Raw genomic sequence first — 15,141 nt, 5'->3', positions numbered from 1 at the left:
ATGGGTGAAAAACCCGAGAAAAAGTTCACCCAAATTAACCACATCTATGTACAGTGAGAGTCTTTTTCCGTCACTCTCTTCCTATTTTCCTGTGAGCACGTGTTCATTTTATAAGTGTGGAAAAAGAAAATTTGGGTCGCTGGTTCTTGCTCTACTTTTTAGAATCTTAACTTTCAAAAGAGAAAGTCAAGAAGACATTCTGTATAGACATCAGAAGTATATTTTCAGTAAGAGAGAGACAGAGACAGACAGACAGACAGACAGAGACAGAGAGACTGGGAGACTTGAGAGTGGTGCACCTCGAGAGAATTACTACTCCTCAAGAGGTTACAGCCATATAATTTCTACAACCAGAGAGGAAGAATTTCAAGGGGTGAGGGTGACTTAGAACTCAGGGGAGCCGTGACAAGTTTCTCTTAGCACAGGTAGAGTAGGTGGCTATGGGTCACCTGGCAGCCTGTGACAGGTAGGGCGGAGGCTTTCGGTCCCCAAGTAGGGGCGGAGCAGGAAACCACAAAGGCCCAGGGCTGGGGCGGAGCTCGGAGAGCCTCAGGTGCTGGTGGGCTGGGCCGTACCTGTGGGGACCCGAGGGGACGCCCAGTCAAGTCGCTCGACCTGCGGGTTCCTTGGAGATACCTGTCCCCGACAGATGGAGAAAGACCCGGCTTCCCGGGGTCCTTGAGCCGCTGTAGCCAGAGAGGGGGCCAGCATGGGCTGCGGGCTGCTCGCTGCTCGCCTGCTCCTCTTTACCTGGCTCCCAGCAGGTGAGCCCTGTAAAAAAAGGGGGGGGGGGGAGGATCCCATCGGAGGCCACAGGAAGAAAGACCGGAGACAGGAAGCCATTTGCCTGGCCCTGCAGAGCCGGCCACCCACAGGGCGTTGCACTTGGGTAGCTCTTGGCACCGGGAGGTGCAGGGGCCGGATCGAGTGTCCGCCAGTGAGAACCTGTTGTTTTCTTCCTTTATTAGTCCAGGGCCTTCGGAAACAGATGCAACTGAAAAGAAACCACAGCCTTTGGATTTATGCTCCAACCGGTAGTGCTCGGATGCTTGATGGTTGAAATTGAATAGATAGAGGCGAAATCACCATTCTTAAACTTCTTAATACCCTGTCCTCTATCCTGTGTCGTACTTGCTTTTAGAGTGTAGATGCGACAACCATATTGGCCCAGAGTGCATTTATTCTTTCCTGACAAGTTAGATTATGTCCTTAGTGTATGAAGGAGTTTTGGTCATAATCTCGAGTCTCTTACATGCCATCCGCTAGCACCTGTCATTTGTCATTTTTTCTACTTTTTGTGTCCACCTTTCCCCTCATTTTTCACCCCCTCCGGTTGCCTAGTCACCCCCTGTCCCAGAACCATTCTTTTTACCTCCACACTACGGGTCTCATTTGAAATCTGCTTGTCTTAAGGTATCTTGGAAACAGAGCAGAGGTCTTGTCTGTGAGGCCGAATAGGGAAGGAGAGAGGAGAGGCTCTCTTGGCTCTGCTCACATTAGCATGTAACTGTGACTCTGCAAACAAGAATCTTAATTTCCTTTGGATGGTCCACCCAGTTTTATATAGTCTCACGTCCCATTTGCTTCCCTTTGGGAATATCAGTTTGCTCACAGATCAACTGGAAGACTGTATGGTTCATTCAAGCAGATGTGGTATAAAAATGGAGGGAGAATTTCCTTTCTCTGAGCTAGTTAGAGAGTTGCTCAGATGTAATCAAATCTCACGGAAACTAGAGTCTACCAGAGCTTAATGTGGGGAATAAAAGGAGGGAGGTTTGCAAAAGGGTAGGGAACCGAGAAAAGCCAGCATTCCTGAGGCAGGCTGGCTTTCAACTTGTTCTGCCAGACGGAGGTTTTATAAATTGTCTAAAGCTAACAAGACTAGATGCTGAACATACACAGTGGACAAGAAGCAAATGAAGCCTCGTGATGTTTGGGTACTCAAATGCCACCAGAATAGTTAGGCAGCTTAGACCCTAAATGCAAATTTATAAGGTTTCTGGAGTCATCTACAGTCTTTTCTCCAGTGTGTTGAATTTTTCCTCTCCCAAGTCGATGGCATCTGGGGCCAGAATTCCTATCTGAGCTGTCTTAGGAAAATAGAGGTCTGCTTCTATCAGCCCCTGACATCCTGTTTCCCAATCCTGGACTTCTGATGTAGCAGTCTTCCAGACAGAACCTGCTGATGAAGAACCTAAAAGAACTATAACCCCTGGTGCCTTAAATATTTTAAACTGTACAGTTTTGTTTGTTTAATGAAGAACACTGTCAGTGGGGGGCATTTAAAAAACTACAGCCACTATAGCCAAATATATATTAGAGGACACAACATACTAACTGTAGAAAGCATGGCCCCAAGTCTCTGAGCTAGCCACTCAATGTTAGTAGCCAGGACCCTGAGTCAAGACAATATTACAGGGTGTGGTGCTAGCCTGGTCTTCCCTAAGTGGAAGTTGGTCGGTGTTTTACCAGAGTGTGGAAAGTGAAGTCTACAGTGATTGTCCAGGTTCACTTTCATTTCATAGATGAGAGACTGAGACCCCGGAACTCTGAGGGGAAGTAACTACTTTGATAGATATTATCCCTGAATGTGTGTGTGTGTGTGTGTGTGTGTGTATGTGTGTGCTGGGGAGGGGGGCTAGCAGTAATACTGTATCTGCTGTATAGACCGGTGGTTCTTAACCTGTGAGTCAAGACTCTTGGAGATCAAATGACCCTTTCACAGGGATAGCCTAAGACCATCAAAAACACTGATATTTATATTTTTGATTCATAATAGTAGCAAAATTATAGTTATGAAGTAGCAACAAAGTTATTTTATGGTTAGGGGTCACCACAACACGAGGAACTATATTAAAGAGTCACAGCATTAGGAAAGTTGAGAACCACTGGTTTGGATTATGGTTTTGTGTGTGTGTGTGTGTTTGTCTGTATAGCTGATGTCTGTGTGACTCTGGTAATTCACCCAACTGTTTAAAGCCTGCAATAAACAAGGATAATAATATCACTTCATAAAAGTTTTGTAAGAATTAATAAAAAAGCTTTAAAGTACTTTCTATACTGCTTGTACAAAATGAAAGAGGGATTAATAGATATTAACCATGGTGATAATGATTTGGACCCAACTTAGACTGTTTAAAAAAAACTAAGTGTAAAGAAACTAACTTGTTCCTCTCTTGTGGCTAGGAAACTGAAGGAACAGTGAGATGCCTGTTACTGTAACAAAATAACTGAGACAAGTTCAAGAGAGGAAAGGTTTATTATGGCTCACAGTCTTAGAGTTCTCAGTCCATGGTTGGTTGTTCTCATTGCTTTTGGAACTGTGATCAGGTAGTGAGTGCATTCATGAAGGGCCACATGGTGGAAGAGGCTTCCCTGCTCTACATGGCTAGGAATAGAGACAAAGCAACAGGATAGGGCCAAGGTCCCAATATGTCCCTCAAGGGTACTTTTCCAATTATCTTTCTTGAGACCCCACCTATTAAAGTTATAGCACCTCCCACTGGTGTCAAACTGGGTCTAAATCTTTAACACTTGGACCTTTGGGAAACACTCCAAACCCAAGCTATAACACTGCTGAGGAGCTAGAATTCAGACTCTACCTCTTAACTCAAAGTTATATTCATAACTTTGGATGAGTTGCTTCAACTCTTTTCATGGAGAAAATAGGTGAAGTAGGTCCTTTCCACCATTACTGCCCACACTCCCAGACAGAACATCTCTTTTCGGTGGTGTCCACTCAAGCACAGTAGCTGTGGCATGGAGGTGCCTCAAGCAGTTCTAGGAATGAGCCCATTCCATTCCCCCTGGCCTTTACCTTTTTCCTTACTTTTTAAACCATCACAAAATGCCTCTTCAGATAAAACCATAGAGACATTGCTTGTTTGCAGTATCTCACAAAACAATGCTTATCAAGAACTCCCACAGCTTGCATTAACAGGATAACATATGTGTTACATATGTAGCAACAGCGTAGCAGGGTGTGTACTTATGCTAGGGTTATAACCTAGAAACAAAAGATTCACAAAATTCTGTTACTGTGTCAGGCAGAATGGTAATTAGCATGAAGTATCACTGATGTTAAGACTCAGAGACAATAATCTCCACATAAGACCTGTTGAATAGGAAACAGTTCAGTCAGTTTTCAGAAGACCTATTCCAATCGCCATGTATTTGTTGGAAAACCCTGTACTTAATCGAGTTCCTTTGTGGTCTGGCAACTTGTTCCATTTTGCTCGTTGAGAAGTGTCAACCTAACCCCCTGATTAGCATCTGAGTTTCCACAGTTGTGCAGTTCAGGTCAGCGATAGAATTGTGAAGTTCCAGAGGAAGGTGCTGAGGTCAGGGAGTCTTGTGAAGTTCCCATCACCCGGCCCTGCACTCTGAAAAGATCACTTGGCAGTTGTGTGTTCTTTTGCTATTCTTAGAAGTCATTTTTAGGAAGAATTTTTTTTTTAAATCACATAAATGATATCTCAATTCTTGTTCCTTAAACTAAAGTATTAAGTGAGGCTGAAATAAGTACGTTTGCCATTGGGTGTTGCTGCTCAGAGTGTCACTTGCCTTTGTCCATTCTCTGAGTTCATCTTTAGAGCCAGGTTTAGCTTCCCTCTTATTCGAAAAAGGTTCTTGTCCTTTGTACTTTAGTATAGGGTTTTCCGTTTTGATTTTTTTTTTTTTTTTTTTTTTTGGTTTGGTTTGGTTTGTTTGTTGAGACAAGGTCTCTCTGTAGTCCTGGCTGTCTTGGAATCTCTTTGTTAACCAGGTTATCCCTCAGCTCACAGAGAACCTCCTGCCTCTGCCTCCAGAGGAATGACATTATAGGCAACTGCTGCTTTGCTCCACTTGTAGAAGAGTTGTATTACTTTACAGAACCATAAGCTGTTCAGCCATATTCTTACAATTTGGGAAATCCAACAGCTGACACACGGGGACAAGATCTTTAGACAAAACATCAGTGACTTCCCGTAGGTGCTGGGGTGAAGGGGTGGATCATACTTCGAACTAGTGAAACCTTACAAAATCCCCAATATGGTGGATAGCAACCCTGAGCCTCTCAGAGTGAAAAGGTTACGTGTGCTGGAGTGGAGTGTCCCTTGGAACCTCTCTGTACCCTGGATTCCCAGGATTCTCCTCCACTTACCTCACAGCCGCCTCCAGCGGTTAGTACAGATGGAAAGTTTGGATCCAGGGAAGCCTTGTGTGTTACCGTGAGACACCACACAGGAGAGCTGGATAGTGCTCCTTCCCCATCTCACACAGTGGAGCAGGTTGGTTTGGTGGCGTTGAAACCTCATGCACATTAGAGCAGGAGGCTAGCCCTCCGTAACTGACTAGAAAACCAATTTAACTTCTAATTCCAAATGCAATGGAATAGGGTGAAATGTTGGGTAATTAATATACCTTCTACCTGGATTTATTTCAGCATAATAATTTATTTTGTTCAGAAAGCCTTGAGAAAAAATAAAATGGTGCACTTTCAGAATTACAAAGATTACCTCATCTCTGCTTGCAGTCTATTCAGTTTCCAGATGTTGGTGGGTAAGGCAGGGTCAAGGGACAGCAGTTTTGAGACTTTGTTAATTTCTCATTTTTAATCACCAGCTTCTGTTGCTTAGTTCCAGGCTTGGCTTTTTTTTTTTTTTTTTTTTTTTAATCCTGGGTGCCAACAGCCACCTTAGCTCATAGTCTGCACAGCTCTTTGCCTGCAGAGCACCGTCTCTTTCCTGCCAGCCATTCTTCATGTACAGAGTGACAGGCAGCCTGCCACGCCGACCTTTTTCTCATTCACTTTAGCCCTCCATTCAAGAGGCTTCCTATAGCTTAGAAACGCCATGAAGTTCAAGACCCTGTAGTGTCAGGGCTCACTAACGGGCAGCCTTATACTCCACTGCCAGGAGTCTGGGTTAGTATGTCCCATTGCCAGACAGTCTTTGTTTCTTTTGTATGGCTATGTCATGAATGGTTAACTCTGACTTTTTTTTTTAAATAAACTTTTAAAACATAAAACATTTGTTCCAAGCAATTTAGCCTATATTAAGTTAACTCCTTTTCTTTTGGCCAGCGTATACATAATGCATCATTTTATATGAGGCACCTGTGCTGGCAAACAAACGCAGTCATGGCCCTGGCTCCTAAGAGCCATATGCTGTAAGGACAGTACACACTGGTGCAGACACAGAGCAGAGGGTGTAAAGCCCCGGTTAGAGAAGAACACATAATGAACGGGATTTGTACCTTTTCAACCAGAAGGCCCTCCCCAAAGACCTGTTTGAGTTGAGGAATGATCATCCAAAATCAAAGGAATAGGAGCACGTGTCAGACCATCAGATAGGAGCTCAGTGAGTGTGAGGCAGGAAGAAGAGTGCCGGTGAGGCCGAACAGGGAGAGCTGCGGTGAGGTGAAGACAAAGACAGAGAAGGACCGGGTGTGAATGACTTCATGGGTCAAGGTGGGAAGGAGTGTGTGTGTGTGTGTCTGTGTGTGTTGTTGTTGTTGTTGTTGTTAAGAGCAGTGGAAAGCTGTTAGAGGATCTTAAGGAGTGTGAGTTGGGAGATGAACAGCACTATGGAATCCATACATTGGGGGACCCACAGAGACAGCTGGAGGTGATGGCTGAGGTGTCCTGAGATGTCTATGAAGAGTAACAGAGATCTCAGGGATACTTAAGAGATTAGTAAGCCCAATGTGGCAAGGCCGTGTGTGAATAACAAAGGAGAAAGATGTTAAAAACGTGGTCCTGAGTTTCGGTCTTGGTCATCCACTGAATGGGACCATGGAAGAGGCCCACGTTTATTTAGGACTTGGGCTTGATTTGTAATTTGAAACATCAAAGAAGAGCCATCAGGAACATCTGGTCATGGATCTGTCAGCCCCTTGGTATACAGCGGGAGGAGTTGGCCACCAAGTTCCGGGGATTTCTGAAAACCCTGCCAGACTTTCTCATGCAGGTATTTCACCCGTGTGTTTTATTGTTTATTACAGAGACCCCACCAAGAGGGCGGGTTCCAAGAACACAGACCTTGTCTTGTGGAACAGTGTCTGGCTAAGAGTAGGCACTCAAAAATAAATGTATGTGTGCATTCTGGTGGGGCCCGAATTTGCATATGCTCTGAGATTAGCCTGTGGGGGCATGAATCACCAACCTGGGCAGATGACCTTGGGAAACTCCAAGTGTTTGCCCCTCAAACAAGCCTTGTCCTTCCCCACTAGTAGCCAATGGGATGTCAAGTTCAAGTTACCTAAGTGGGTACCTTTTTAAAAATTTTCCCCCATTACTATTTTTTTTTTTAAGATTGTAAGTTTCCCCTTTTGGAAAGGATATGGTAATACACAATATTGTCATTTACTGTTTAGGGGACTATACATTTAATTTCTGAAGTAGCTATTAAAACATAAAAAGGCTTATTCCTTCTGACTGGGCAAACACTGTGAAATAAAAATCATGCAGATAAACAGATAATTATATTAAAATGTTTATTCCAGCAATTCACGTCATCCTTGTTTCTAATAGTGAAAAGCCAGAAGCAATCCAAACTCTTACTGTTAGGAAAATTTGCAATAAGTTATACTTCCCAGAGTGATTTTCACGAAGTCACTGGAAACAAATAGGTCTGTAGATACTTACGTAGAATATGTTGGTCATTTGAAGATAAGACAAAGTTGCTAATCAATGTGCATATTAAATATGAGAGAAAGACACAGAGAGGTGCTCACCAGACTATCAACAGTGACACCTCCACACAGTGACATGAATGACAAGCAGGGAGGGACATTTCTACTTTGACCCTTTGTATTGCTTGAAGCTTCTTGTTTATTTGATATTAATAAAGGGGGGGGAAGGAAAAGAAATTCTACGTGCAATGGTTAGAATACATTTGCGAATGCCTTTTAAATTTGAGAATATTTTTCTTTAACAATTAATTTGTATTTGTGTGTCTGTGTATGTGTGCCCCCATGTGTCTGGGCACCATGGAAGTCAGAAGAGGGTATCATATCCTCTGGAGCTAGAGTTACAGATGTTAATGATTCACCCAAAGTGGATGCTGGAAACTGGACTCTGGGCGATCAGCAAGTGCTCTTATACACAGAGCCATCTATCTCTCTAGCCCCGAGAATATTCCTTGAACGGTTACATCTCAACCATCTTTGAAATTATCTGGAAACTAGGGTGATACAATAAGAACAGTGCAGAACTTAGGATTTTAGGAGATTTGGGCTAAAATGTACCTTTGTACTTTACCATCGATGTGCAATGCATATAAGGAATGCCACTGAAAAACCTGAGAAAAATGAAGAAGAGCTTCTAACTGCCTGGTTTTTCTTCAGAAGTAGAAGGAGATGATGCGTGATAATAAAGCCCCTGATACCGAGTCTGTGTTCAGGGGATGCTTCTCCTTCCCTGTTCTCAGTGAAGCATAGTGGTTAGCTTCCCTCCCCCAGCCCAGCTCTGCAGCAGGGACCTAATTCCTCCTCCACCCACATTCCTCACTCACTTCTCTCCCAGTGTTCCCTGTCCCTTCCTGTCCATTGCTTATGGCTGGTCCCTTTCCTTTCAACCTCTGTCATATTTGCTCTGTTATCTAAGGGAATGTAGCAAGTATGGACGGCAAATACACTTACGGAGATTGCTTGCTGGGACATAAACTCTGATAAGATTGAGCCTGTGTGCTTTCTGTTAACTTGCTGAGTGGAGCTGAGGTTCTGGTACATTTGCAAACACTTAACGGACCAGACCTCCACCAGTGAGGCACCAGGCCTTATATCCCAATCTGGGCACTGTGTCCCTATTTACCACCTTGTGTGGGTCAACTTTGCATTTCTGTAACCAGAGAATCTCAGCATGGGAAGGGAAAGGTTTGTATTGGCTAACAGTCTTGGAGGTTCCAGCTCAGGGTTGCTTTGGGGATTTAGGTGCGACTGTGGTGGAGCCAAGTAACTCACCTCATGGCAGTGAGATGGTTCAGAAGAGAGGAAGACCAGCATCTTCCGATCTTAGTCTGTCCTCTTTGATAGAGTGGTATAGGGGTGGAAAACCTTTACTTCCCCTTCTCAGAGTTTTCACCATCTTAGGAGTCAACCTTCTAACACATAGGCCCACTGGGACATCCCAAGTACATACAAACAATAGTTTATGTCCTTCAAGCAGAGATATATGGGGTAGAAGGGGAAATAACATCTAGCCCCGGACTCCCACTATAAAGTCCTGATTCAAAGGAAAAGAGTGGCATCTCTGTTCTGTATGGATAGCATCATTTAGAAACTGCAGCCTCGTTTCCCATTTGGTACCATACTGTATTAAGAAATACAATACATTCTGCATGCACTTGGGGATCTATGGCCTTTGACTAGTGAGATACTGTGCCTCCATTGGTCTGCTTTCCTAGTACTTTAGGGTAGATGGCAGTCCCCACTTGGCACAGCAAAATAATCTCGGAAAGTACCTGGTGGCGGGAAACAAAGAACCCCCCCTTCTCTTCCCTCCTTCCCATGTGTTCTCATAGCTCATCTGAAGTTTCCATTTCTACCCTTAAATGACAGGTCTCTCCGCTCCCTTCCTCTTTCACAGAAGAGGCAAACTGCGAATGGGTTTGCCAGAGTGTGGTGCTGTAAAGCACTCAGTCCAAAGGTAGAGACTATCATGATAGCTTACCAATTCTTTCAAGAGGATTTTCTTTAAGATTCTGGTCTTAGTTGACATTAAACTCTTAATTCAGATGAAATAAATCCCAAAGGGTCCAGCTGATACCTGATGCTCATCCAATGTCTGTAATGTGACAGACTCTTTGGTCACTGGGGACATTTATAATTCTATTCTGAAACAGATAATGCCATTGTCTGATTTCCCAGCTTAGAAATAATGCATCAGTTCTCTAGAATGGGAAGAGGATGTGTTAGATTCAGATTGAAGGCAATCAGGCCATAGGTTTTAGAGTTCTCAAGAGAAAGAGAGAGAGAGAGAGAGAGAGAGAGAGAGAGAGAGAGAGAGAGAGAGAGAGAGAGAGAGAGAGAACTTAGCCAGGCATGGTAGCATATGCCTTTAATTCCAGCACTCTGGAGGCAGAGGCAGGTGAATCTCTGCAAATTTGAGACCAGCCTGGTCTATAAAGCAAGCTCTAGGACAGCCAGGGATATAACAGACAGAAACCCTGTCTCAAACAACAACAAAACAAAAAACCAAAACAAACAAACAAACAAAAACCCCACAAACCAAAAAGCATTGAAAACTTCAGTGCAAAATTTGAAAGAACAAACAGGTAACCAGGCTGTTCATAATCAGAGCATCTCTCATTTGAATATAAACTTTTCCAACCCTGATTCTGCTGGTTCTTTAGGTCTCGCCCTAAAAAAACTCGTGTGCTGATCTCTGCGGATGTCCAGTGTGATTTGTTGTGCAGAGTAAAAGTGAGAAGCTAAAGAAAAAGGAAGATGGGACAATCTTACTTGAGAGATGAACTGATTACTACTTCCTTTCTCTCTTGCCCAATCTGAAAACCCCCTACTGCTCTTAGGGGTCTAGTGCACGATATCCACTTTGGAAGAGGTCCTTTGCCTGTTTAGGAGACATGGTAGTTTTAAGTTTGATTCTAACACTGATACTTATTAAATTAGATCTGTGCTGGTAGGCACATGGGTCTTGGTTTATATCCTCTGAACTTTTGTCCTTATGAATGACCAGAGCTAAACCCTATCATGAAGGTAAGTGCTAGAAATAAAGACCATCCATCCATTACTGGGTGCCTAGTAGATTCTGAGGACCAAGCACACAAAGGTACAAGAGTGTTCTGTATCTCCTCTCCCTGAACTTCCATATCTCCCCGGATATGTGTGGCAGGGCAGAGGTGAAGGTTTGTGGTCTGATTGGGGTATTGTGGGGTTGGTAGATCTCTGGAGGAAACGCAAACGAGGTTAATGCTCAGAACCTGTGAAGGTCCAAAGCCTTGAGACTCACAGGAGATGAAGTAGCAGAGAGGCTTGGTCTCCAGGCAACAAAGCTAGCGCTGACGTTAGTAAGGGTGCCTTGGCCACTCCAGGTATGGCTTACCCATAATAAGGGAATTCATGTAAGAGGAGCTGGGTGTGTATTTGGCAATCAGGGCCATCACCTGAGATCCCATCTTCTCCCTCCACGGGTTTAGAGTCGGCAGTCTTCAAAGCTTCCCCCAGAGCACCTTCTGGCTGCAGTCAGATTCCCTTTCCTGACCCTCAGCAAACACATTCTCCTCTCTCTCAAGTGCTCCATCTTTGCACAAAAGCTGACTGGAACTTGAGTAAGTTACTCATACCAAATTACCCTTCAGCCAAACAGAGAAGTAAGGGCTTGCCAGTGCCTCTTCTTCTAACCAAAGGAGAGCCAGAAAGAACATCAAGAACCCTGCACGAGGAGAGAATCCTGAACCCCCCAACCCCGTTCCCCTCAGAATCACTGTAGGCAAGCCACAAGTCCACATGTTGTCCACGTGTACCTTCCAGGATCACATTTATTGTGTAAAAGAAAACATCGGAAGGGGCCACTTGAAGCAAATTGCTTAGAACTTTTAAGCCACAGCTGCTTCGAGGAAGAAGGAGCAGAAATCATTATATGCAAATGTAAGGACAGCATTGTATTGTCTTCCCTGTAAGGACCTAGAGGTTCCATTCTGCCTGAGTTCTTAGAATTCTGCAGCTGGCAAAGCCCGAGGTTCTTTCCTACCAAACTCTTGAAGGTTTACTCTGAAAATATCCTTTTTCCATTCATAGTGAGAAATGCAGCTAAGCACACCCCGCCCCTTCTCCAGTGGTCTTCTGTTCTTCTGGCTTGCCTTCAGTGATTATCCTTGAACTAGATAATAGATGTGTCCTGACTCCACCCCATACGCCCATCACCCACTCACAACCTGTCCTGCCTAATTACCAGCCTGATTGGTTCCCTTCAGGCTCTCTGAACAGAAAGCCTTCCAGAAAAGTAGCTTGGCTCCTTTTTTCTTCCTTCCTGAAGAAGCAGCCCCCCACCCCTCCCACTCGCTGCTTTTGATATGTGGCACTCAGAAAATTTTAGGTGTGCTGGGGAGATGGTTCAGTGGCTAAAAGCATGAAGACCTAGATTCAGAGTTCTAGCATCCACGTAAAAACCAGGTGTAGTAATCAATCATGTACTTTTAACCTCAGCACTGAGATGGGTAGAGACATTTGCTGGGGTTTGTTGAATTCCAGGAAATGGCAATTTCCAGGAACAGAGAGATACTCTGTCTCAAGGGAATAAGGTGATACGGTAGAGAGAAATAGACAAGACACCCCTCCTCTGGCCTCTACATGAAGTCCGCAGATATGCACAGCACGCATATACAGGGCGAAAAAAAGATAAAAGCAAAGTTAGGCTTTCAGGACATTTCAGATTTGGGGGTTTCCAGGTGCAGGATTCTATCACCATCCCCCACTCAATAGCTGAGGAAAGAGAGAAGAAGCCAAAGGTTTATCTAGTATAAGCCACAAGTTCATCTAGTCCGAGTGAATAACAAAGCGTGGTTTGTGTCTGAATACAGAGCCTGGAGAGGTAACCTCTAACATGTAACCTGTTCCAGCTGTTCTTTCTCCCTGTACCCTAGCTTTGAATTCCATATCTCCTGCACATAGCTTTTCTTACTTTTCTCTTGGAAATCTGTTTGAAATGTAAGTTCTTGGGCCTCACCTAAGTCCTGCTGAACCGGAAACTCTCTGGACTATTCCAGTCCTTACAGTGACGTAACTCAGCCTTGAGTACCATTGCTCTACACTAGTCCCACCCCTACCATCCAAAGAAGACCCCCCTCAAATTCAACCCATGGAAGCATTCCAAGATGCCGGCTGTGGATGGGTCTCTTAGCCACTCCACCATCTCATCTGGTGCCTGTGCGCCACCTAGTTCTTAGTCAAACTGTAATCTGGCTACAGTTATGAATTTTAATGTAAATAAATATCAGTGTATTCCGAGGAGTCATGATCCACAGAATGGGAAGCATTGAGCCAGATAATAGAATCTGACTTTTAGGAAAATGAGAAATCATCTTTTCTTTTCTCTCTCCTCCCTCCCTCCTTCCCTCCATCCCTTCCTCCCTCCCTCCCTCTTCCCCTTCCTTCTGTCCTCCCTCCTCCCCTCCCTCCATCTCTTCCTTTCCTAAGACAGGTCTCACTATGTAGACCTACCCAGCTGTCTTGCTGGGATGAAAAGGCTGTGTTACCTGATCTTGGCCACAAATAAGAAAGCACTTTTGGAAGAAAAGAGACTGGGGAAAACTGGTTTTAACTGGATCACTCTACTTCAACTGTGGCCTTATTTAAATACAGTTCTTTTATTGCTATGGGTGTGTGGTTGTTATTGTTGGACTGGCGTTGGGTGTGTTAACAGACTGACTTCTGGGAAGTTTGCTTTACTCCTTTTCCCCCAGGACCCCTACCTCCTCCAGGTACGTAGGGATCCTTCCTTCTGCAAACTCCTCAGCCAGAGAGTGTCTTTGAGCTCCCGGCCAGTGGTGGGCAGAACAGCTGCTGTGCAGCTTTTGTTCATTTGCATGGTTTTTATTACTCAGAAACAAAAGTAGGCCACCTTTAGCATTTTCTCCTGCTCTTGCCTTCAGGGTGTCTGTCCTTGCTGGTCACAGTCCAGCACACAGAGCGCTATGTTACTCTGTTTGCCTCCGTTACCCTCAAATGCGACTACACCACCTCTGCTCAGCTCCAGGACGTGGTTGTGACATGGCGCTTCAAGTCCTTCTGCAAGGACCCCATCTTTGACTACTTCTCTGCCTGTGAGTACCCCCTCCCATTCTTGTTCTGCCCATGGTCCCAGGCATCTGCAGGCTATCATTGGGGCTTGGTGGGGGGGGGGGGGTCATTACAGATTACTAATTGTCATCATGAGAAAAACCTGCTGGGCCACTATCCCTTCATTTTTCAGATAAACTGAACACAGGTTGTACAACGAGTTGTTCAAGGGCAAATGTTAGCTTGTTTATCCCATGTTGTTCTAGAACTATTTCAGATAGCTCGGACATAAAAGACTCAGTGTGTACTTCCTCCTATACCTTCCTCATACAGACCAGCTCTGAGCCATGTGGGACCTCAAGTCAGCAGCCATTGTTTGGAAGACCCTAGCTCACTGTCACACTTTGGGTAGTGGAGAGCCCTCTGCATCCGTACCCCCCATTTGCCCTTGGACATCTCAGACCATAGAGATATACACAGTTCCTCCTTAGCTTTAGCCAAGTCCTGCTTCTCAGTAAGGGCTGGGCCTGCTCCTGTCACTAGGTGCTCCTTCCCAAAGATGCTCATTTCAAGCTTCTTTCTGGCATCAGAAGAACCTGGAGTCCCACAATCAGCCTGGGTTGATTAGACCCATAGAGAGTTTGAAGGTACAAACAAGAAGGCAGCCTGCTTGAGGGAAGGAAGTGGGTGTTCTCAGATGAAGCAAAGGAAGGAAGGCATGGCTGTGGCACCTGCGGCTCAAGTTTTATAGTAGGCCTGGACAGAAGCCCCCAAAATCATACTGAGCCTCCCCACTTAGTCTGATGTTGGCACCAAAATCTTTCCAAACTGAGGCATTGTTTTTTGTGGGTTACTTTTAAACACTTGAGTTAAGGGAGCTGGTGGGGAATAGTGGTCACCTGGAAGGTTTAACAGCTTTGAGTTCTCTGTTGTGAATAAAGGTTGGGCAAGTGAACCCCCATGGGAACAGAAGCTGGGGGTGGGCATTTTGTAAATAACCCAGTCAAGGGTCTTTGAATCTTATCGACGAGAGTGGAGTTCCTGACTGAGAGCCTACTCCAGACCCGCAGAATCTGAGTGCTCTGAGTGACTTGGTACTCTCTTTGCAGCATACCAGGCCGCTTTGTCCCTGGGCCAGGACCCCTCCAATGACTGTAGCGACAACCAGAGGGAAGTTCGCATCGTGGCGCAGCGACGCGGGCAGAGTGAGCCGGTGCTGGGGGTGGATTATCGGCAGCGCAAGATCACCATCCAGAACCGTGAGTATAGCAGAGGAGGCAGGGGAACTAAGGTTTGAAGAGGATGTAGATGCTGGCGGGGCAGGCTGAGTCAGCAAGGGATTCCCCTGTTCTGAGGCTCTATGACTGACTTGGTCATTATGTTGTTTAAAGCCAGTGCCAGATTCTTAGAATGTGTTCCACC

General features: G+C 45.0%; 1 protein-coding gene across 2 annotated transcripts in view; it reads left to right on the top strand.

The window, feature by feature from the left end:
* Positions 1-709: 709 nt before the first annotated feature.
* The window catches only part of ILDR1 (immunoglobulin like domain containing receptor 1), a gene marked incomplete at both ends in the record, with an annotated part of 30,485 nt that continues 16,053 nt past the window's right edge, over positions 710-15,141 (top strand). For both annotated transcript variants that reach the window (XM_080918746.1, XM_080918745.1), the window contains 3 exons: positions 710-764; positions 13,593-13,763; positions 14,829-14,978. In XM_080918746.1, the coding sequence (XP_080774872.1) occupies positions 710-764; positions 13,593-13,763; positions 14,829-14,978 (376 nt within the window). The remainder of the gene's footprint in view (positions 765-13,592; positions 13,764-14,828; positions 14,979-15,141) is intronic.

This window comes from Micromys minutus (assembly GCF_963924665.1).
Source record: "Micromys minutus genome assembly, chromosome: 7".
NCBI lineage: Eukaryota > Metazoa > Chordata > Mammalia > Rodentia > Muridae > Micromys > Micromys minutus.
The sequence above is the reverse complement of the archived record's forward strand: the minus strand, read 5'-3'. Positions and strand labels throughout refer to the sequence as shown.